The 23,380-nt window shown below is 38.2% G+C and overlaps 1 protein-coding gene across 2 annotated transcripts in view; it reads left to right on the forward strand.

The window, feature by feature from the left end:
* Positions 1 to 23,380, forward strand: part of LOC108942200 (cadherin-7-like) — a 74,820-nt gene that overhangs the window by 40,488 nt on the left and 10,952 nt on the right. For both annotated transcript variants that reach the window (XM_018765347.2, XM_018765348.2), the window contains exons 4-9: positions 5,320 to 5,439; positions 8,938 to 9,105; positions 10,857 to 11,044; positions 12,430 to 12,683; positions 13,896 to 14,032; positions 18,137 to 18,258. In XM_018765347.2, the coding sequence (XP_018620863.1) occupies positions 5,320 to 5,439; positions 8,938 to 9,105; positions 10,857 to 11,044; positions 12,430 to 12,683; positions 13,896 to 14,032; positions 18,137 to 18,258 (989 nt within the window). The remainder of the gene's footprint in view (positions 1 to 5,319; positions 5,440 to 8,937; positions 9,106 to 10,856; positions 11,045 to 12,429; positions 12,684 to 13,895; positions 14,033 to 18,136; positions 18,259 to 23,380) is intronic.

The raw sequence follows: 23,380 nt of genomic DNA on the forward strand, positions 1-23,380 counted from the left end.
ACACTTTTATAGACTAAAAAGTTTTATTGAAGAGGCATCTTGACCAAGAACCCCAATACCATTACTCTTTCTATGAAAACTATTACTTTTACTATGTAAGGAACTCAATGTATTGTACAATGAAGCTTTAAACTCACATGCACCTACTGTGTTTATTACAATAAGGGGTGTTCTGGAATCTGTAAGTAAGATTCTTATGTTTGTCTTGCTTTTGTCAACAAAATTTCAAAAAACAGCCAGTATGTTTTTTATTTAAACTGCTGACCACTCTTAAGAGGTGCTTCAGTAAATTGTATCTTAATACCTAATCATTAAACTACTCCACTGAATGTTTATGCAAAATGCTTCTCATTTATTACTAAAACAGTGTTAGCTGTAATGCAATGCATTTATGGATCAAATATTTCTTTAGGGTAGTGCTGATGTAGTTTGTTTCCATGTAAGTGAATGTTTATGCAGTGCAACCCAAGTTCCATTTGTGCACCGCCATTTATTTTTGTCTTCTCAACAGCAGTTGAGCTTTTTATCACTTCTGTTGCAAGTATCTGTATGAAGCAATTTACACTGCAATAAAAAAGCAAAAGAAGGTAATTCGCTTTCTCATAGTTTTTCATTGATTCATTTAAACATGCCTTAAATTAAAGTCATGTTACAAACTCCATGCAATGTAGTTGGCTTTTAGCCTGATGGTGGTTGTTGACAGCATTAAGGCATTAAACCAAGTTTCCGAGGAAAACTACGTGGATGTTTAAATAGATAAACAAGATCAACAGAACATTCTACATATAAATATAACTTATTTATAAAATCTTAGCATGGGTAGCCCAATGGCATTGGGCTAAGGTGGTGGACCCAGCTCAGTTTATATATGGTTACGTTCCTCCCATGTTCATGCAAGTCTCTTCCAGGTACTCTGCACATAACAGTCCAAAGACCTTTGTTTCTGCTGAGTGTGTGACTTCAAATTGCCCATAGTGTGTGCAAGTGTGTTGCTTGTGATGGGCTGTCATTTCATCCAGGGTGTACCTTGCCTTGTACCCTGTGTTTCTGGGATAGGACTGGGACCACCATGCCTTTGTCCCTATAAGTGGTTTATGAAAATTAAAAATAAACAACTACACAGCATACCTACATTAAGGGTGGCATGATGGTGCAGTGGACAACACTGCTACCTCATAGTGCCTGGGTCTGTTTGAATATTGGGTTGAATCCAGCTTCGTGTGTGGAATTTCTCTGTTCATATGAATTTCTTCCCACAGCCGAAACACATGTGTTTTTGGTGAACTGGTGATTCTGAATTACTTTTAGTGTGCGACTCCATAATTGTGTAAGTGACTGGGTGAGTGTGAGGCTACCTTGCAATAGACTGGTGTGAGTGCAGGTGCTGACCCTATGTCTCAGCGCAATAAATCTTGTGTCTTCTCCAATTCTGTCTCCTAAGCCCTTTTACAGTAACAGTGGCCTTTTTACAATATTTATTTTTACATTCAGTAAAGGTTTGCTTTATATTACATACTGTGCTGCAAAATGTTATTTTGTGATTTTCCTGTTTTCTCTAAACTTGCAGCTTTTTAGCACTGAAATTGATCAGATCTTTTTGTCAGTTCTGGTAGTGACTGAATGGAGCGTGTGTGAGAGGTTGACACCGATATTGTTTTTATATAATTTAACTGCACAGTTTATTATCTCCAGAAAAAGGAATTGCCCTTTCTCAGTCAATACAGGTGGTCTTGTTGTCTCAGGGTTATGTTTGGCGAAATCCATCGTAGGTCGAGAACATCCTAAGTCGAAAATGCATTTAATACATCTAACCTACCAAACATCATAGCCTAGCATACGTGCGATGGCCATTACAGGCTTGCTGCCGCTGCCCAGCATCGCAAGACAGTATCGCAACGCATATTGCTTGCTCAGGGAAAAAAAAATCTAAATTTGAAGTATGGTTCCAGCTCACCGTTGTAAAGTCGAAAAATCCTAAGTCAAACCATCGTAGGTCGAGGAGCATCTGTAATCAGTAGTGCTACCTTTAGCTGCAAGGACTGCAACTAAATACTTCCTGTAGCAAACATTTTATTTCCCCTCTCTGACTCCATTCAAATGCGGATAGATTTGCTCACAATAAACTTTAATGTCAACAAGCTGCAGAAATGAAAAAAAAGGAAAAGACAGATGCTCTTTGTTTACAGAACTGTAAATAAGAAAACATCTTTAGTTGCTGTTCATTGGATATTTGCCTATTAACAGCAATAAGAATTTGCTGTCATATCCACTGTGCGGACTATAAAAGGAGTACTCAAGGTGACACAAATGCTCGCTGCTCATTATGTTTAGGTAAGGATTAAATCCCACGTTGTGGGTAAACCTGATTTTCAACATAGACCTTTGCATACCAATCAACATTTTGCAGAATGATAATATTCCATTAAAACCTGCTCCCGCCTTTTAATTTAATTTGAAAGTTAAGCCCCGTTTGTTCGGTGCCTGTCTGTACAGAGAATAGGGAGGCTATCAGCTTCGATGTGTCAGCTCAGAGCTTATTTAATTGGGGCTCCACTGATTTTGTAACATCACTGACTTTATGGGCTCTCTGGATAGACTGTTCCCCTCCTAATGACACAAACTGGGGAGCTCCCCAAGCCTCTTAATTCCACTTTATGACTGAAAATGGGAGAGCCAATCTTGGCATCCTCTGAGCTCAAAATCCAATAAAGGGGTATAAATAATGCTCATACAAGCCTCTAGCAGCTTTTATTAGGTGCTTTGCTGTAAATGTGAAACAAAACCTAATAGTGAAGTGGAATTTACTTTTATGTGCCTTGTGCATTGAACAGCAACATGTAATCATTATAATATTTTAAAATCACACCTTTTTATTTTAGTGGCTATTTATGATAAATGTTACTTAATCTTTCAGAACTTATCTAGTAGTTTAATGTCTTAAAGACTAATTACATGTGAATAAATAACACAACATTATATTATATGTCACATGCTTAAATTATATTTCACTTCCAAGCATTTTAATTTTGAATTTGTGAAACTGAGGGTCAGCCCACCCTTGACATAAACCTGTTAAACAGACTAGACTTGCTTTTTGAAATGAGATAGCATTTTTGAGATCACTCTTGACTTGGTGGAAAACTCTTGAAAAATCCTCTATGATGAACTCTGTGTCTACTTAATTGGCATCTTTATCTTTATTGACACCTATGCCGGAACACGCCAACCTTGTTTGTCTCTTGCAGTTTACCTTGTTGTCTAGCTACTTGGGCCTGAACATTATCTCATCTTAATGGTTTTTTTTTTGTTGTTGTTTTTTTTTTGTTTTTTTAATCATTTAGGGGGTTTATGACTGACCTAACCAGAAGCAAGCCATATTCTTTTTGACACCATAATGGACCATTTTTTTCTGTTCTAAGCTTGAAAAAGTTGAAGATGCTTTGATCATGCAGTCAAAATGTAGTCCTTTTTTTGACATAAATACTCTGTCCTGTTGGGGGGGGGGCGGCATCCTTAAGCACTATCTGACTTTGTGTTGCTGGCAATTCTCTGTATGGTGCTTTGGCTGAACATTGACCAAATCAATAAAATACGAAAATAAAAATAATGAATGAATCTAATACCAGACAGCAGGTAGTGTAGTGGTTAGAGCTACTGTCTTTGGCTCCCATGATTGCAGGTTTGCTCCCCACCTCTGACTGCAGCACCTTTGAGCAAGGTACTTACCTGAAATTGCTCCAGATAAAATTACCTATCTGTATGAATGGGTAAATAATTCTAACCTTAACATTGTAAGTCACTTTGGAGAAAAGTGTCTGCTAAATGAATAACTAAAATGTGCCCTGAATTGGTCATCTCCTTCCACAACTTTTGAGCACCTGCAGTGTGTTATTTCATGTTTATCTCATAGGTATCAGCACAACCTGAAAAAAAATGCTTTTACCAGTGGCATGGCATGGCATGGTAGTGATGCTGCCTCACAGCGCCTGGGTGATGTGAGAGGACGTGGGTTTGATCCCCGCTCAGTCTGTGTGGAGTTTGCATGTTCTCCCTGTATCTGTATGGGTTTCCTCCCACAGTCCAAAGACATGCTGTTCAGGTTCCCCTGTAGTGTCTGAGTGACAGAGAGAGTGTGTTCCACTGATGTATGGATGGGTGATCCAGTGTAAGTAGTGTATCTTGCAGTGTAAGTCACTGCAGTGAATAAGGTGTGAGGGCTGATAATGCTACATAGAGTTTGTTGGAAGTTGCTTTGGAGAAAAGCATCTGATAAATAAATGAATGTAAATTTATTAATATACCTGAAATGGGGGGCATGGTGGCTTTAGTGTTAGGCAACTTACCAATCTTTGCCAGTTTATTCAGGTGGGTAATTTTTACTGGAGTAATTGAGAGTAATTACCTTGCTCAAGAGTTCTACCGTTGGAGGTGGGTTTCGAATCTGGGTCCTTGAAGTGCAAGGCTGCAGCTCAAAACACTATGGTAACTTCTGCCCCGCTGATAAAAAATTAATAATGCATAAATAAAATAATTGATTTAATTAGGTACAATTGGTTTAATTGGTTACAACTTGATATACCCCATGCCCTAAATACCTCAGAGATACCGCTCTGTAGATTAACTGGTAGTAAAGTAAAAATGCTGTTTTTGCATTTGTATATATGCATATATGCATATATACAAATAAATAGAAAAATATGATGATCAGCCAATGAGTTAAAGAATAAAAATGAAAGAAAACACATGAATATTAAAACTACGCATGTTCATGAACAAGAAGCTTAAACATCCAACATGGGAATTATGAAGCTAATGCTGTTCATAATCAAAACTGACCTTGAGAATAAACTGAATATTACATCACATTGAAGAAAAGGATCTGTCAAATGTGTGCATGTAAATGAGTGAAGTTCACATCTGTTTACTTTGTACAAATGCACACCAAGCACAGCTGTGGGAATTTAGGATATTTGGCTAAAGTTTTAACAACTTTTAATTCGATCTCAGCAATGAATGCAAGGATTGAAGTTATTATATGAACAATAAGCCATCTCACCCTCAGTCTCAGGTGTAAATCATTCACTGAATGATGGGTAATTATAAAACCTGCAACACTTCCCAGTCTTATTTTATGAGCACTTAGAAATAATAGAAAGTTAATCTCTCCAATTTTTAAAACCACATTAAAGTATGATTGTGAGTGTTCATCAGTGGAGCAATAGAAGTATAATTTAGCATTGAATGCCAATTGAGTTTAGGGGGATGCTTGATGTATTCCAAGTCTCTTTTTTTGTTATTACTGTATATACATACACACAGGAACCTCCGTAATCCAGGTGGTGGCAACAGATGCCGATGACCCTACGTATGGAAACAGCGCCAGGGTGGTCTACAGCATCCTCCAAGGACAGCCATACTTCTCAGTGGAACCTAAGACAGGTGAATATGCAGTAAATACTTTTTTCCAGCTAGTTACTCAGTTTCTTGACTGTATATGCACCCAGGGTAAAAAATAGCCCAATGATCCCCCATATCTTCAGAACAGAAGCTATTTTTGCATGTGTGAAAATATGTATATATGGATACAAGTATATCTCCATCTCCCTATTCCACTTTTATGTTAGTGTACTTCCCTTACCACAAGGGAAGAAACAGGCTATATTACTATTTAGGTAAACTTCATCTGGCCCTTTTCTGGTGAGAAGCTTCACAATGATTTGTGTGCTGAATTTAACGTTGAAGATATAAAAATGTTAAGTGGATATTATCGAGAAATGGAATACATACATACTGCAATCGAAGCCTTGGCATGAATACTAATACACTGTCTATCAGAAATTAAATAAATAACAGAAATGGTTCACCATGGTAAGTGTTAAATTATCATATAAATATTCTTGACATAGCTGGGGAAAATCATTAGACATGAACACCATTATCTGAGGAAAAATTAAACTTGTGAGTTTTTTCTGCCTCCATTCCTTCTACAGCTATTTTTACAAAAACTTGAAATAGGTAAAATGACAAATGATTTAAAGTATATTGGCACTAAGAGATTTCTCCAACTTCTTGAAAATAACAAAATTTTCCGTAAACATTTTTATTTTTTAGTCCTTCTAAAAGTAGTTTTGCATTTACACTGTGGTATTTCAAGTTCTGGAGTCTATGAAATAAACTTTCAGCTCCCTCAAGATTAAAATGGTACAAATGGACATTGGACCTGTGTCCCAAACTTAAATGCTTATTTGATTTGGTTCTGTGCAATATTTAAATGCAAACGACCCCTTTCCTAATACATACTTTGTGCTGCCAGTAGAAAATTTTCTGCTGAAGTCTCCGGTAATTAAAAAAAACAAGCATTCAGTGACTGGTTATGGACTCTATGTACATATGTAGCCATGAGAATGCCAGTTAGGACTTAAATATCAGTTAACATGTTCCATCAATCTCTCCATCTTCTCATCCACATTGCTTTTGATTTGCAATCAAAGGTCCCGGGTGTGAATCTCGCTGTCTGCGGTACTACCTTTTGCAAAGTACTCACCCTGAATTATTCCATTAAAAATATGCAGTTTATAAATAGCTGTAAGTAATTTAGTATAACAAGTCAGTCTGTAAATTGCTCTTAAGAGAAACATGCCATTATTGAGTGAGTAATAATAATCTATAGGCTAAAAATGTTGCTGTATTCCTTCCGTTTAAATTGTGTACATAATTACTATGCATACATTGTTGGTGCTTTTCATCTGGAATAAACAGCTGGAAGGTAAAACCTACCACTTCTTGATGGATGTCTAGTTTCAAATTTACAGTCACTCCAAGAGGGGAAGCAGGGTTTGTGAATGTACTCTTTAATTGCTAGTCTGTCTGAACCACTCGCCCCATGGGGAACCGGAGCCTAACCCGGCACACAGGGCGTAGTCTGTCACAAGGCACCCCAAGCGGGACTCGAACCCCAAACCCACCGAAGAGGAGGATCAGGACCAACCCACTGCGCCACCACACCCCCTTTAATTGCTAGTGAGGTTACATATTTAACTTTTATACAGTAAGAACAAAATTGAAGAATATCTGAAGAGTGTGATAAAGAAGCAGATGGTTATACAGATGCCAAGACTAATGGGTTGACAAGCAAATGTAAAGAATGTATTCAGAAAAAAAAAATTCCTGGAGAAAAGGTTGGAATGCTAAGCTTGGAGATCTATCACCAAGATTAACACGTTCATTGTGTGCTTTCAGTTCAACATGTTGTGACATGTCATGCTGAAGAATATGCAATTATGAATGGGTAAATGAAAGACCTAGTGTGTGTGTGTGTGTATTGCATGCCTAACCTTTATCCTTCTGGAAAGTTCTCCCTTCCACACATTAACTTCATTTACACAGTATGTACAGCTGAATTTATTTCCAACAGCAGCATCCTGTATACAGCAGGTTCTTACCCACGGGTTCGAATTTCAACCCTCAGGTTGTGTTCCAGTCAACTTTTATTATCCATTTGGTGTCTTTCATCTGATTGCCATTGGGCTTCATGACATCCATCACATGAGGCATTTTCTAGGAATGTTCTGTTTAGTTGAAATTTTGTACATGAGTGGTATGTCCAGTCAGATCTACCAGGTCGTAAAAAAATGGATGGGTGAGACTGCAATAAACAGAAAAAAGTGTAAATGCCGAATTCAATAGTGCACACACACACACACACACACACACACACACACACACACACACACACACACACACACACACACAGTGGCATTATTTCAGATAAATAGAGCATAAATTCCAAGCAGAAGTGTAGAACTTGTGATAATAACTCTTTATGATTAAAAGTTGATTAAAAGGTTTAACTCAACATTATGTGACAATGTATGTTTTATAATGGCTTTATAAATAGTTAAAATGTGATGCCCAGTTTTGGACAAGAACACCAAAAACAGAAATGGTCTCAAACACAACCCAAGGGTTAAAACACTGGCCACTGAATCCTGTGGTCACTGTGACATTTCTTAGCTCTCTGCTCAGAAATGTCTACAAATGCAACCTGTTTGACCTCTGGACTGTGGTTTGTAGCCTGAAGATGGAGAGTGGGGTGGGAATAGTCCTTCATTACAGATAAGAGAATACTCCTCCAGCATCTCCAAGAAGACTGCGGCCTCCTGTCTTTGACTCCCCTCATCTCCTTTTCTGTCTTCATTTCTGTCTCTTGTTCTCTCTTCCTCTTTAACTGCTTTACTGAGCTTTAAATTGTATATAGGCCATACTCAGAGCAAGAAGAGAGCAAAAGGCTATTTGATCTGCGGTCCATATTGTGAGTTCAGCTTTGCCTAGAGGTCTGAAAATACTACACTTGATAAATGCAGTATAATTGATTTATTAGTCTAATTTGGTAAATTCCCCAGCACTGCTTTTATTTAGCCTAAATAGCTTCATTGGCAATTCAGCTCAAAGACAAATAATTCCAGTCAAAGGAAATAGCCCCGTGTTATTTAATGTCATCAGCTGGGCACATTCTCTGGGTATAAAGTGTTTTTTGGCATTTATTAGACCTTTTCTGCTGCTGTAGCTTAGCTAGCTGTGTTTTACGGGATGGAGAGAGAGGGTCAGTTCAAGTTGGCGAGAAAATACTTTGCTGCAGGTTTTCGGTTTCCTAATAAGCACAGGTTTTGCCCCCCTGCACAAGGCACTCATGAAACCATGGCACATTAATGATAATTATGATGATTGTTGAATTGATTGTTGATTGAATGATAATTAATGATTTACCATTGTATGAATTAATGTTTGATGGCAGCCATATTTTAAATGCAACACTATTTTTGTCTTAAAAAGCAGATTTTAGCTCTAAAAAGATTGTGACGCATAGTGTGTACAACAAGTCATGTTGTTTTTAATTGCAGTCTAACTCTCACCTCCCCTCATGGCCTCCCACTTCAGGTGTAATTCGGACAGCTCTCCCCAACATGGATCGAGAAACACGGGATGAGTATGTACTGGTTATCCAGGCGAAGGACATGGTGGGCCAGATGGGTGGGCTCTCAGGCACCACCTCAGTCACCATCATGCTCACAGATGTAAATGACAACCCACCACGTTTCTCCCACAGTAAGACTCATTGGTTCATTGCGAGTAGCCTTTCATTTCTTGAACTGTTATTGACATTTAACCTTTATTTAGCAGATATTAGTTGTTCAACATTACTATTATTAGATTTTATGCTTAGCTACTTAGAATTATTGCTGGGTGTTTATTGGAGCATCCTGGGAAAGTACATTGCTTAAGAGAATTACAGCAGGAGCAGAGTTTTGCATCCAGGAAATGCAGACTGTAAAATTAAGGCTGTAACCCTAACCCAAACTCCAGCAGCTCTGACCAAAACACCTACTACTCCTTTGCACATAATGTCTATGCATTTGCTTCATTTATGGCGGACTTTTCCTGAAATGTGTAACAATGTATACAGAACACCTTCCTTCAAACACACAAATTGTAGCTTTGGCATCTCCTTATCCCTATTTAAGCCAATGTAATGTATTGGTTTCTTTAAAAGTACCATACAGGGACCATGTGTCAGTGTGTTATAGTACATATTATTCATGATGACTCATAAGTGCTATAAAGCTACTTTTAAAGGTTTTCAGACCTCAAGCATGGTTCTCAAACTGGCCATTAGGGTTGAGCACTTGATCGGTGAGTGGCATTCAGAGTTAAAGTAGAGCACTGTCTCTCACTGCATGTTGAAGGTCACAAAGGAGAACGAATAGTTTATTAAAGCTTAAGGTCCAATGCAGACTGTAACTGTGGTCATGCTTTGAGTAGCCTCCTATTCTACAGAGGACTGGAGAGCTGTATGGCATTTTCAATGACCAGCAGCATGGGGGGATAAGCATTTGCAGACTGATGACTGATGAGTTATCATAACCCATATGAAGAACTCTTTTATGATGAGCTGCTTCCATTGTCATGATGAGCATGATCTTAGCTAAAACTGGGTGTGTGGGTGCTGATGAGGACATTTTAGACAAGTCAGAAGCAAGGCCCTGCTGTTATTCATATACCTCTTTCACACTTCAGTGTGGGTGAGACTATTCTTTCATTTCTGGCAGTCTGACCTGCTCATAGTTCTTTGTATTTCTAAAAATAAACTGAATTAGCTCTAAAAGATGTATTCTTCAGCACACTACGCCAGTTCAAAATTGAAGTCTTTATTGCCTATTGTATTAGCCCCATAGTGTAGTAATAGGGAGATTTCCTTAATGATTGTTCTGCAGAAACAGTCAATCCATACCCTCATATCCATATTTCAGTCTAGTTTGTCAAATAGCACTCAATAATTGTATTTTTATCAATGCTGATGGTGCAATATTATAGATTGCATGATGCATAAAAAGCCCCATTGTTATACACCTTGTGATGGAGACATATCAGAAAGCTGAGCAAAGTAATGTGCTGAGTAGAAGATGGGAGAACTAAATGCAACAAAATTTCTTACTTATGTCAGTTTTTGTGTTGATTATAATTGAAATACAAAAATACACTAGTTCTTCTAGAGTGTCAGTTTTTGTTTGGTACTTTATAGCCATTGGAAGATTCTAGAAGACACCAGAACATTCTAGAAAGCATCGGCACATTCTAAAAAGCATCAGATCCTGAAAAGTACTGGAATATTTGATGCTTGGAACCTGGTGTGAAAATTTGCCAAAATTTGCTGAATTCAAGAATATGAACAATTTTCTAAAAACTGATATATAGTACGAAATAATGCCAAAAGTATGGTTAATATAACAAAACTGAATGGAAAATGCAAAAGATGTATATAGGAAAATTTTTGTTACATTGTGTAATCCCTGTGACAGAGTTTTACCAGTACACCGTACCGGAGTCCCTCCACGTGGAGTCCGTGGTTGCCAAGATAAAAGCTGTTGATGCTGACCTGGGCCCCAATGCAGAAATGGACTTCAGAATCGTGGACGGGGATGGCCTCGGGACATTCAGAATTTCAACTGACCAAGGCACACAGGAGGGAGTGATAACCTTGCAGAAGGTATATACTGTACTGTTTGTGGCAAGCCCAGGACATTTGAGCTATGTAATTTTGATCATTATATAGAAGACACATTTATTCACATTCCTCAAACTGATTTCACAGTGATGGAATTTTTTTGTTTGTTTTTTGTATAGTACATGATTTATCTAAAGTCACATATCGTTTGTAGGGTGATGACATCACGCATATACAAAATTCAGATGAGCGGTTTCAGTTCGTGACTTTGCCAAGATCAGTATGTCAGCAAACATTTGTAGTGCAGCAGTAAACCAAAGAGGTGAATTGTGTGCTTGTGCGTAGAAACCAAGCCAGGTCAGTTATTAGTTAAAAATAAAGATTGCTTTTCTAACACCTCATAAATGCATAGTATATTGTTGAGGGGATAAGTCATGAAAACTTGTTTTTCAAAGCTCCCAGGTCCTGCATTACTCACTGGTAAATTTAAAATAAAATAAAGTAAAAACCTAATTAATTAAGTTGCCACTTTGAATTGTCAGCCTTCATGTTTGAATGACTGCCAAACTCCCTCAGCCTGTTGGGTCTTAACAAATGTGGAATCGAAAATTAATTGTGTGTGGGGTAGGGGGGGGTGGACATCTTGTCTTTGCACTCCCATTGTGCTATGTGCATGCCAAAATATAGAGGAAAAAAAATAGAAATGTCAATGTGTGAGCTTGTACCACTAATTGTATGCATGTCATGTCGCTGTCAACCCGAATTCGGGCCGTCAGTATCACTGCATACAGTCATTTTTGGAGCTGACAGGCCAAACAAATGAACATCTGAAAAAACTATTTAAAAATAGGCTTGTCTCCAGTCTGACTTGTAGTTTTCTTCCAGTCAATAATTTTCCATCACATAGCCCTGGAAGTCAATAAAGACATCTAAATAAATGATATTTCTGTGAGCTGAGGGCGCATTGCACTGTTAATACGTAAGCAAAGCTACGATTTATTTGCATTAGGACAATGGGAAACCAGGGATTTGACAGACGTTTTATGCACAATTACATTGGAGAGTGTATATTTTAAATAAGGTGATTTTGTTGAACACACTCATACACAGTCACATTAAATTTATTTCTTTAGCTGATGCTTTTTTCTAAAGCGACTTCCAATGAACTCTATGTAGTGTTATGAGCCCACTCACTTATTCACCAAGGTGACTTACACTGCTAGATACACTACTTACACTAGGTCACTCATCCATCCATTAGTGGAACATACTCTCTCTGTCACTCACACATTATGGGGGAACCTGAACAGCATGTCTTTGGAGTGTGGGAAGAAACCCACACATATATATATATGCAGTATGTTCCCATTTCTTTATTATTCTAAAGTTACATAAATTTTTATGTATACTTCTTATTGCATGGACAGCCCCTGAATTTCGAGGAAAGGGCCATCTACTCACTGCGGATTGAGGCCACAAACCGGAACATTGACCCCCAGTTCCTAACCCTTGGCCCATTCAGTGACACCACCATGGTCAAGGTGGCTGTGGAGGATGTTGATGAGCCACCTGTCTTTGCCCTCCACCTTAGCGAGATGACAGTTTCTGAGGCCGCTGCGGTCGGCACCATTATCGGGACTGTTACTGCACATGACCCTGACTCTGCCAACAGTGCCATCAGGTAACTCCTCCCCAACATGTTTCTTATGCTAAAATTGCTATTATACATATCTTCTGCTTTTCATTTATTTAAAATGTATTTTGTACTACATCAGCATTTAGCACTGTAACACCAAAGTTCAGATCAACTCAACTACTCAAGAAAGTCTTAACGTGATTCCAGTTTTTTACATTTATTCACTTAGCTGACTCTTTTCTCCAAAGCGACCTACAGTGTTAAGCTGTCTACAATTATTTACCCTTTTATATGGCTGGATAATTTTACTGGAACAATTTTAGGGTCAGGACGTTGCTCAAAGTCAGTAGGTTTGATTCATACCTTTGGATCCAAAGGCAATACCGCTAACCACTGTACTACCAGCTGCTCTTCTTTTTATGCACAACATGTGCTTTGTGACTTTCTGATTAAAGTTAATTGCATTTACATTTATTCCTTTGACAGATGTTCTTTTCTGAAGCAAGGTACAAATAAAATGGCTTAGTTTTTCAAGAGGTTAAAAAAAAATTATTTTCAACCTTGACTGTAATATTTAATATAGTTGTATAGTGTAAAGATTCTGCTATGTTTTGACTGCTGGTGGCATATCTTTTAGATTCCATTTTTCTGAGGCTTTACCCATTTATAGAGCTGGGTGATTTTACTACAACAATTGAGGGTAACTACTTTGCTCAGGACTACTGTAGCTGCGGTTTGAATTTGCAGTCTTTGGGTTTAACAGCAGGAGGTCTAACCACTATGCCACCAGCTGGTCTTGTGACATCTTGTTGTATATTACTGTAACCTAATTTATCTGCAAGTTACCACTATGGTTGTACAATGACACACTCAATTTTTTCCTCGTATTTTTACAGTATATTTTATTTACTCTTTGGTGTGTATTTTAGTAGGTTCAAAAGACCCTTCCTCTGTGTGCAGTGTTCCCTTCTGTCTTGGCACGGTAAAAGTTTAATGAAAAGACTTTTGTGCCGCTCAAGTGTAAAAGGGGAAAAAAATCTGAAAACAAATGTTCATGAGCTTTAAAGTGTGTGTTGGTTTGATGTTTCATATATATGCAAGTTAAAATATAATGCATTGTAAGACAAAGAATCTTTTATCAGTTACCTGACTTTTCTACTTTCCATTCTTTAAATTGTGAAAATGTGGGAAATTTTAATGTGAAAGACCAACTGTTCATTATCTTCACAAATCTTATCAAGTCTTTTGAAATTCTAGGTACTCCATAGATCGGAACACGGATCTTGAGAGGTACTTCAACATTGATGCCACCACTGGCACCATCAGCACAGCCAAGCTGCTGGACCGAGAAGTAAATGCCATACATAACATCTCTATCTTTGCCATGGAAAGTCGTGAGTATATGATCCTTTGCCTTCCACACCACCACCCTCTTATCCATGTGCCCATAACAGGCTGAGATCTTCTACCAGCATGATTGCCTCAGATTTACATGTATCTCAAGGAAAACTGGTTCTCTCTTAATGTTTAAAAGTCACTTTGACTTCCTCAGCTACTTTCCAAAGTCCATTGAGCTGTTAAGTCATAGTATTACACAGTAGTATTAAATTTGCTTTTACACCGCAAGGCTTGAGCAGACAGCAAGAATTTCAAGAAAGGAGTGAAGAAGAGGGGTGCTCGTCTGTGTTCTGAAAGCAGAAATACTAGAAGACACACAAAACCAAAATTTTGTGAGATGCCTCGAGGAGAAGCAGGGAAAATATGAGATGAAATGACATGCGATGCAGCTGTGGTCTTTTTTTTTTATATGTTTTAAGATGTATTCATCATTTTCTTTTACATTTTTTTACCAATCTCTAGATTTCATTTGACACCACCTGGTTCACTCTTCTGTGAATATGTTGGTGCACTATTTAATGCAACCAGTGATCTTAATTTGATTTTCTGGTCTTATCTTATTTTCTACTCTTCCTCCCTGCTCAGCAGTGACTTATGAATGTCACACAAGCATGCACACACATTCTCATGATCAGAAGCATTTCCAGATACAAAACAAGTTCTATATATATGTGTGTGACAAAGAGTGGCTTCCAACAGAAGTCAAGGTCCAATAGTTTCTAAGGTAAGTCTGGGTACAGAAGTGACTGATTATTGCCGTCTTTCACGCTTCTCTTTGTACAGTTGGAGGAAACCAGTGTGAACATGGGGAGAATATGAGAACTTCACATAAAGTAAAAAGGGATAAAATCCCAAATTTGAAACATATCCCAGGTGCTTTGAGGCAGCAGTGTTTCTTGTTGTACCACCATAATCTGTATGACTTCTGTAATTTTACATATAGTCCATCAGCTCATGTGTTTCCTTCTGCTTGTCCTGGTGAGGGTTGTGTTGGTAACAGGCTGGGAAGACAGTATCAGACCATCCTTTCTGCAGCAACAGTCTCCAGCACTTCTTAGGTGATCCCCAGGTGATCCTAGGCCAGCTGAAAGATTCACTCTTTCAAACATGTCCTGCATCTGTCCAGGGGTCTCCTCCTGTACCTGGTATTACTCCAACAGGAGCTGACCATAGGGCATTCTCATGCCATGCTCAAACCACCTCAAGTGACCCTTCTCAATTTGGAGGGGCAACGACTCTGAGGCTTTGTCAGATTTACGGGTAACAAAGGTGCTTTCTTCTAGAAGATTCCACAGCACAGGCATATACACACAAGGAGAGGAGAAGACATGCCAGTAGAACAATGGAGTAAAATAATATGTAATGGGATAAAACAATGAAAGACAAAAGTAAATACTGTATTGTGAAGAATATAATAAAGGGTTATTAAAAAGTAATTAAAAGCTAATTACAATAATATAAGAAAGAATAAATAAATGTATTTCTGAAAAAAGTAACTAAACTCCAGCACATCGTATCATAACGTCAACAGAACAATGGTGGACTACTGGGAGCAGCAGCTTCCTGTTCTCTTAGAATTCTTAGCAAAGTCATCTTCTGCTGTAAAAAAAAAAAAAAAGAAATTCACGTAAATGCTGTAGTGCCCGTTACAATACAACATTTCCCATCTAATTTTGTAATTGTTTTTCACTCTTCAGAGTGATGATGCATTGCCTTGAGTTCTTAGAAAAAGCTGGGTTAAATTAGCTTGTTCAGGTATTGCGAGCTTTAAGTAGAGCTCTGTGGGAAAATGTACCTTCATATAACGTCAATAAACTACTCAAACTGCGGTGAATTATGAAGGTGCAGGAAGGTGCTTTCATCAGTATGCTGGTTTCATATGCTGGTGTGGCATCAGCAGACCTGTTGCATTTGGGTCCAGAACATCCACTCATCGGTGATTGCAGGGACATGCGGTAAAGCTGAACTTGTCAATGTAGTAAACAATACGTTGATTTTTCTGAGATCACAGGAAGCACCGAACTGTGAGGAAAGGGACACAACAGCAAATAGTGGATTCATTCCAGGCATTGAAAAAAAATATAGGTGTGTGGTTTATATAAGGAACATACATTTGTCTCAAGAACGTTTTTCGAAATTGGGAAACGCATATCCCACGTGGGTATGCAATGCCATGTGACAGCAACCCCTCCACTACAGACAACTATCCTTGTCGCTGTTGCAAGCACAGCATGTGGTTCCCTCCCACATCCCTTCACCTACCGCCTGCTCCCATGCTGTATCGGAAAAACAATTCTAATTAACTGCCACATTAACTCTCCACCTCTTCTGCCTCGTTCGCCCTGCTGAGTCGACAGCAGGTGTGCGCTGGCAGATGTGAGAGCTGCTGCTTCCAAACCGAGTCACAATCAGTGCCAGAAAAACAGTAAAGAATCAGCCGTGGCTGATTCATTACCACGTTATTTATCTTTTTTCACTGTGTAATTGGGGATATTTTCTTTAATGTGCCTTTGCTCTGATAAGATTGGACTGTAAATAGAAGCAGAGAAGCTGTGTGACTGACACATTGCAGTACAACTTTTTTTTTAATGTTTTATTTATCGGTATACAACTTCAGGAAAGGGCAACAAGTTCATATATGATGGAAGAAATGTGTGCATGTTTTCTGGCTTTTAAAAGAAGAGGACTTATTTAATTTTTCTATTTCACAAACACTCATATTTTATGTGTCCGTAACAACCAGAATCAAACAGAATAACCCTGTGTTGATGAAAGAAATTTACTTTATAATTATTTTCATTAAAGGTGAAGGGAAGCCATGGTAACTCTCAGCTGCTATGCCATCTACAATAACCAAAATGTAAAAAGTCTGGCACCGCCATTTTTGTCCTGTGGTAAAATGTACCGGGATCCTGTTATGTCGGCGCAGTACCTGTTGTCTTTGCAACGCTGTCATGTTTATGGTTTGGTGACACTGTCTTTTAGCCATTTTCAGTTAGTTCTGTGAGATGTACAATAAACAGTCAAGCTTACCCGCCAAGTCCCTGTCTTTCAGTGGCACAGCAGATCTGCCAGCTAACTCAACAACAGATTATTCTACATAGCAAAAGCCTCCAGTTCAGATATAAATGTCAATCAATGGATGTTAATAACTACTGTATGAGATCTGGAAGGTAGGTGTTTTTTGGAAAACAGCACTTCCATGGGCCAGACATTCATGGGGAGTTGTGCGTTATTGGATTGGTTTGTAATGAGCCCTTGTCCCAACATAAATTGTTAAACCTGGAGAACACGACATCAAGAACAAAATGGATCATTGTGCAGAAGCTATTCAGTGTTTTTAATTCAGATGTTTCCCATTCTAACTATGCAAACCAGGGTTCCAATCAATCCACTTAAATAGTAATGAAACACACGCATAAATGATGGATACGATGGTTAATCACGCGTGGATCTGGTACCGAAAGACTAATGTCATTCATTGTTAAAGCTGGAAAAAAATTTGTGATTGCAAATATGAACGTATATACCTGCATGCCAGTGGGTAGACAGTTTCATATTAAAACGAAAATAGAAATAACACAAGTATGAGTTTTAAGAGTGATAGTGGCTTTTTCATGACCTGCTTTTAAGTGCATCTTCCTTATATAAAAGTTATAAAAAGTTTGTAAAAGGCAGGACTCCATGAGCTTGCTGCACCATTAATGGCACCGCTCAGTGCTTTCTTTATTAGTGTGCTTCCTTTGCCGCCCTTCCTCTTATGGCTCTGATGAAAATTACTTTGTGTTTCATTTTGGGTTTTCCACTTGCTTTATCTCTTCTGTGGTGGAAATAAAGGTTGCTGTGTGCTTCAGTTTCCTTGTGTTCATCCCCACACCATTTCTCTCTTCCATGGTAGAAGATAAAGCCAACTGTGCATTTCCATGTAATTAATCCCACACTATAAATATATTTTCCTTTTGCTGCTGGTGAAGGTGACTTTATCTTATATCTCCATTCAGATATACTTTCTCTCTTTCTGTGCAGAAGACAGATGTGACTTTGTGCTTCAGCCTAGTTATATGTTTTTAAGTACATTTTTTCTTCCGCTTCCACTACAGATGACCCATCCCAAATTGGTAAAGGTATTGCTCTGGTGACAGTGACGGACGTCAATGACAACGCGCCAGTCTTCGCCATAGAATACGAAACCTTCTTGTGTGAAAGTGCCAGGCCAGGACAGGTACCCATGAATGAAGATGTGTCAACACAATGCCATGTTCTGTCACTCTCCAACACTGGGTAGCAATGGTACTTTAACTACAGTAAATCACTACATTGTGAAATTCAGGCCATGAACTCAACCTGACCTCAGCCAATACATACAAACTGCATGATAAACAAATGTGTCTATATTTCTGTACTTCTTTGAATTTAAATTCAGAATACTGCTCTGAATTAGTAGGTGAGTCTCAAACCTCTGAAAATCTACACTGTTTTGTACATTCTAACTCATCGTTTTAGGTTTTTTTAAATGATGTTAATGAATGATTCTTTAAATTTTCTCTGCAAATATTAGAGTATGATCTTTAGCCATGCTGGCACAGGTTTGTGTCTGTAATAATGCAGACTGACTATCTGGGCTGTTTGCACTCCTGCACTTATGTAGAGCAACAAGAAAATATAGCAGAAGAGAAAATTCTTTCAGTTCCAACATTCAGCTGTCAATGAAAAACTGAACAGTGCTGAATTGAATCCTCCGTACCTGAGATTTCTGTGAATTAGTCCGTAGTCAGGCTTGTTGATTGCTGATTTTGCTTTCAGTAATTAGGAAGTTGAAGTCCAATCCATCCATCACTCAAATATATCAAATATATCTCAAATATAAACAACAGTAAGTCGAATCCAAAGACTGTTGCAGAGAATTTGGCTTTGGATAGACTGCGCTGTGTCCAGTGGTCAGTGTTAAGCGTGATCGCTTGATAAACAGACTTCCGTGGACCTTCAGAGTAATTTATGCATAGTTTCAGGGAGGAAAAAAAATATACACACAGGAGCAAAGATGCTTTCATGCATTTTATTTGCAAGCCGCATCAAGAAGATTACACAATGTGTCATGTACAAAGAATAAAGGAAGTTCTTAATCAATACATTCCTTCTTGTACACCCACGCTGTTCTTTTAGCAGATTGTGGCACCTCATCACTAGAAATGACCACATCATACCCAGGAAGAATAGACAAGTCAAAAAAAAAATTAAATGAATTTCATAACGTGTAAATTAAGTTAAGAAACTTAAAACATCGTTGTCAGAGCACACGTTTTTGATCTGCTGTTTGGGCTTTTAATGTTAGTGCTTACATCTGTCTCATTACAAAGCATACTGATGCTTTATGCTTTAACAAACAATATTTGGCTTTGAGGGTTCAGAACATCCATACTTATTGTTTTTTAAGCAGTGCTGAAACAGAAAAAATGTACAGAAATTACTGTATCTGAAATTGCAAGGAGTATAAAAGTATAAAAACAGTGTGAAGTACACACGCAGGCATGCAGTGTTCATATGTAAGACAATAAACTAATTGTAAACCATGCAACTCAGTGGAACTCACAGTATTAATATCTGAGACATCAAACAGATGTCCAGTTATATTGTTTAAAAAAGAAATAATAGGTTTTTGACTAATTTAGTGGCGTTTATCATTAGGAGTGTAGTATATATCATGTCTAACCTTATACTTGTGTATTTTATGAAAATTCAGTCACGAATGGGTGTAATTTATAGCCTAAAATTTATACAAGAAGCTGTCATCTCTCATGAGAAAAGAAATTTCAGTTCAAAACACTTATTAAAATGAATGACAGAATTTTTTTAAAACTACTCTTTTATTGCAAATTTGACGATATGAACAGCTCAGCAGAAATGGGTTACGAACACTGCAAGTTATTACAGTAATTAAAACCTCCTTGTTCTATAGTGTTCTGAAAATAATAATCTATTTCATAAAGCACATTTTAATATAATGTATTTAGAAGGCCCTTCTCAAAGCATGTTACAGTAAAGTAGAAAAAATGAAAATCATGGCTTATAACTACCAGAACTGGCAAGAAATATTACCACTTAAAAATTAAACAAATAAAAACTGAATCACTTGTTATCGATAACTGCTTGTCCAGTACATACACACATGCAGATACAAGTCTGCACACACATATTTACTATGGCCATTGCAAAGTCAACAGTGCACCTTAAAAACATCTTCGGACTGTGGAATGAAACCAGTGAAAACCCACCAGATGTGTGGAGAACACTGAAACTCCGCATAGACTGGGGCGAATTTAAACTCACAGCTCAAGAGCTTCAGGAAGCTGTGAAATTGCAGCTCCTACAAATAGCAGAAATAGTAGCTGGAGGTATGAACAATTTGAGTTACAAGCAGGCACTTTTGTTTGTCAGTTGAGGTACAAATGCAATATATTTTTCCTACTTAAATTAAAAGTCATACAGAGTTCTTTTTGCTCGAGTTCACTTTACTAGCAGATCTCCTGCAATTAATAATACTTGTTAAACGAGAGAAAAATGTAAACATCTTATAGCTTTAAATGGAGTATAAATGAAAAGTTCTCCCAAGGGTCAAACAAAGGACCATTCCTATGGCTTGAAGCTTGAAGCTCTGAAGAACCAGCTGACCAGGCGTTCTCCTCCATGCAAGGTTACCTTAAATCGAGTTCTCTCAGTCACTTTCAGGCAGCAGTGGCAGGAAAAATAACGTTACACAACAGCCACTTTGGTGGGTGACACTTATTAGAGCAAAGCATGAATATAATAATCCATCATCTTTCACCCTAATTAAGCCTCGCAGTGTGGCAGCGGCCGTTCTCGAGAGACGTGTTCTCCATGCATTGTTGGCGTGGCTGTCTTGCACTGAGACACTAATTGATTTTAAGCCTAGGCTCTTAAACCATAATAATTTCAATTGATGTAGCCATTACGTACATGACTGCTCTCTGTGTGAGCTCCCCGGATATTCCCACCTATCGGTACAGTCCTGGACCTCCATGTGAACGAGCAGCAGGTGAAATAGAAAAGAGCTGGTTGTACCACAGAGACTCGGGGCTCCTGTGTACAGTTACTTATGAATATTGGATTTATTCCCATAAAAGGCAGAATACTCTTTATGTACATTTCCATTGCAGCTTTCACTAAAGTACAAACTGTCCATCTTTGTGTGATTTCATTTACTTATTTATCACAAAAGAAAAACTCATAGAGCTGCTGCCTTTGGACCCCCTAAGTTGCAGGTTTGAATCCCACCTCCAGCTGTAGTACCCTAGAGCAAGGTGCTTACCCTAATTTGCTCCAGTAAACTTATCCAGTTGTATAAACGGGTAAATAATTCTTGCTTAACATTTTAAGCCGCTTTGGAGAAAAGTGTCAGAAAAATGTAAATGCCACATGTTCATATGATGAAACACACACACACACACTTTCAGAACCGCTTGTCCCATACAGGGTCGCAGGGAACCAGAGCCTACCCGGCAACACAGGGCGTAAGGCCAGAGGGGGAGGGGACACACCCAGGATGGGACACCAGTCCATCGCAAGGCACCCCAAGCAGGACTCGAACCCCAGACCCACCGGAGAGCAGGACTGTGATCCAACCCACTGCGCCACCGCACCCCCTAATGATGAAACAGTACTTTATATAGGTAATTTAAAATCAAAATCTCAATGAGCTTTATAATGAAGAAAGACATCTGAGTTATAAGTCTAAAGCAATGAAGTTTACTTTAAATGTCAGGGTATTAAACTGACAAATATACATAATAAGATAACGGGATGCTATTCCATCACCGAGCGATCACACACACAAGGGGCAATCCAGAGTCAACAATTCACCTGAAACACGTTTTTGGACTATGAGATCTGGAGAGAACCCACATGAGCATGGGGAGAACATGGAAACTCCACACTATCTGAACAGAGATCAGACTTACACGTGATCGAATAGTCTAGCACCAATACATATCCCGTACAGCCTTCATCAGTTAAAGACAGCAGTTCAGTAAAGCTATTGCATGATTTCAAGAGTGCTAAATATGTTATTCATCTTTTTCATTTCATATTTTTTATTCCTGTTACTTCCTGCTAAGACTAGAATATTTTAGAGATTAATTGAGTGCATATCTTACAATAGACTATCTATTGTATCTATTCTACCTAAGGTGTACCTTACATAGCCTATATTTCTGGGATAGGCTCAGGACCACTGTGTCGCTCCACTGGACAAGCGAGTATCAATACTGAGTGAATTGAGCTCATTTTCTTACAAGCAAGTGACACGTGAAATTGAGGACTGCTATTCACCTGCCACTATTACGGCAGAACAATTACTGGGCATTGTTAGGAGCTAATGGTTAGGTATCCTATACTTTTATTATAGCTGCCAGTACTCTTCGCTGATGTTGATGAATTATTGCAATCAAAACACTGCTGAATATAGTGTCAGTTTACCTCCAAGTGTATCATTAAACAGCGAAATGAGAAATTAAACTATGATCAGAAAATACTAATTTATGCACAAATTTCTAATGTTAGACTGAGATCCCTAATATCTTTAAAAGTGTTTAAAAGAAATCCCTTTTATGCTGTTAATGTAGTATTTGATGAAAGAGCAAGTGAGAGGTTTATCTTCAATGCCATCCCACTGAGAGGACCAAAGGAAATCACAGGTTGCCAAATGCGGTTCCCGATTCTAACCTCTGCAGGGCTCCAAGGAAAAGCACTTCCGTAGACTGGATAAATATTCTCTGAACTGAAGTCTCAATATGTAAACTGCAGAATAAGAGAGAAAGATGTCAGTTTGTTTTATAAATAAACTCAGGCCATGTAACTGTCATTCTCAGAGAAAAAAAAGTCTTAAACCACAAGAAGTGTAAGCCGTGAATGCTCACATTCCCCACGACATTGTGAACCACAATTTTCACACCTCTGCGGAGACAGAAACCATCAGCAGGGTATGGTTAATGTTTTGTATATGATGTGGTGGGCTTGCACAAGTTTCAGAGAACACCCTTGTATTCGAAATGGGAGGGAAAAAAAGACAAATGGCAAAATCAGATTTTTTTAAAAATTTTCCTTAAGAAGAAAAAAAAATAACTTAGTAGGAAGCACAAATGATCTGACAAGTAGGATTTATGTAATTTCCAGAATGCCAGAAGAAAGGTTGCTGTATTGCGTTTCATATCTACCTCCTTGCACTTTTAACTCCGTAATAACAAATCCATGGTCACAGCAAGATTTTATTAATTGAAACATCAGTGACAGCAGCCACTGCTGCACAAAAAAAGAGAAAGGAAAAACAG

The sequence above is a fragment of the Scleropages formosus genome, chromosome 5 (genome assembly GCF_900964775.1).
Source record: "Scleropages formosus chromosome 5, fSclFor1.1, whole genome shotgun sequence".
Classification (NCBI taxonomy): Eukaryota; Metazoa; Chordata; class Actinopteri; order Osteoglossiformes; family Osteoglossidae; genus Scleropages; species Scleropages formosus.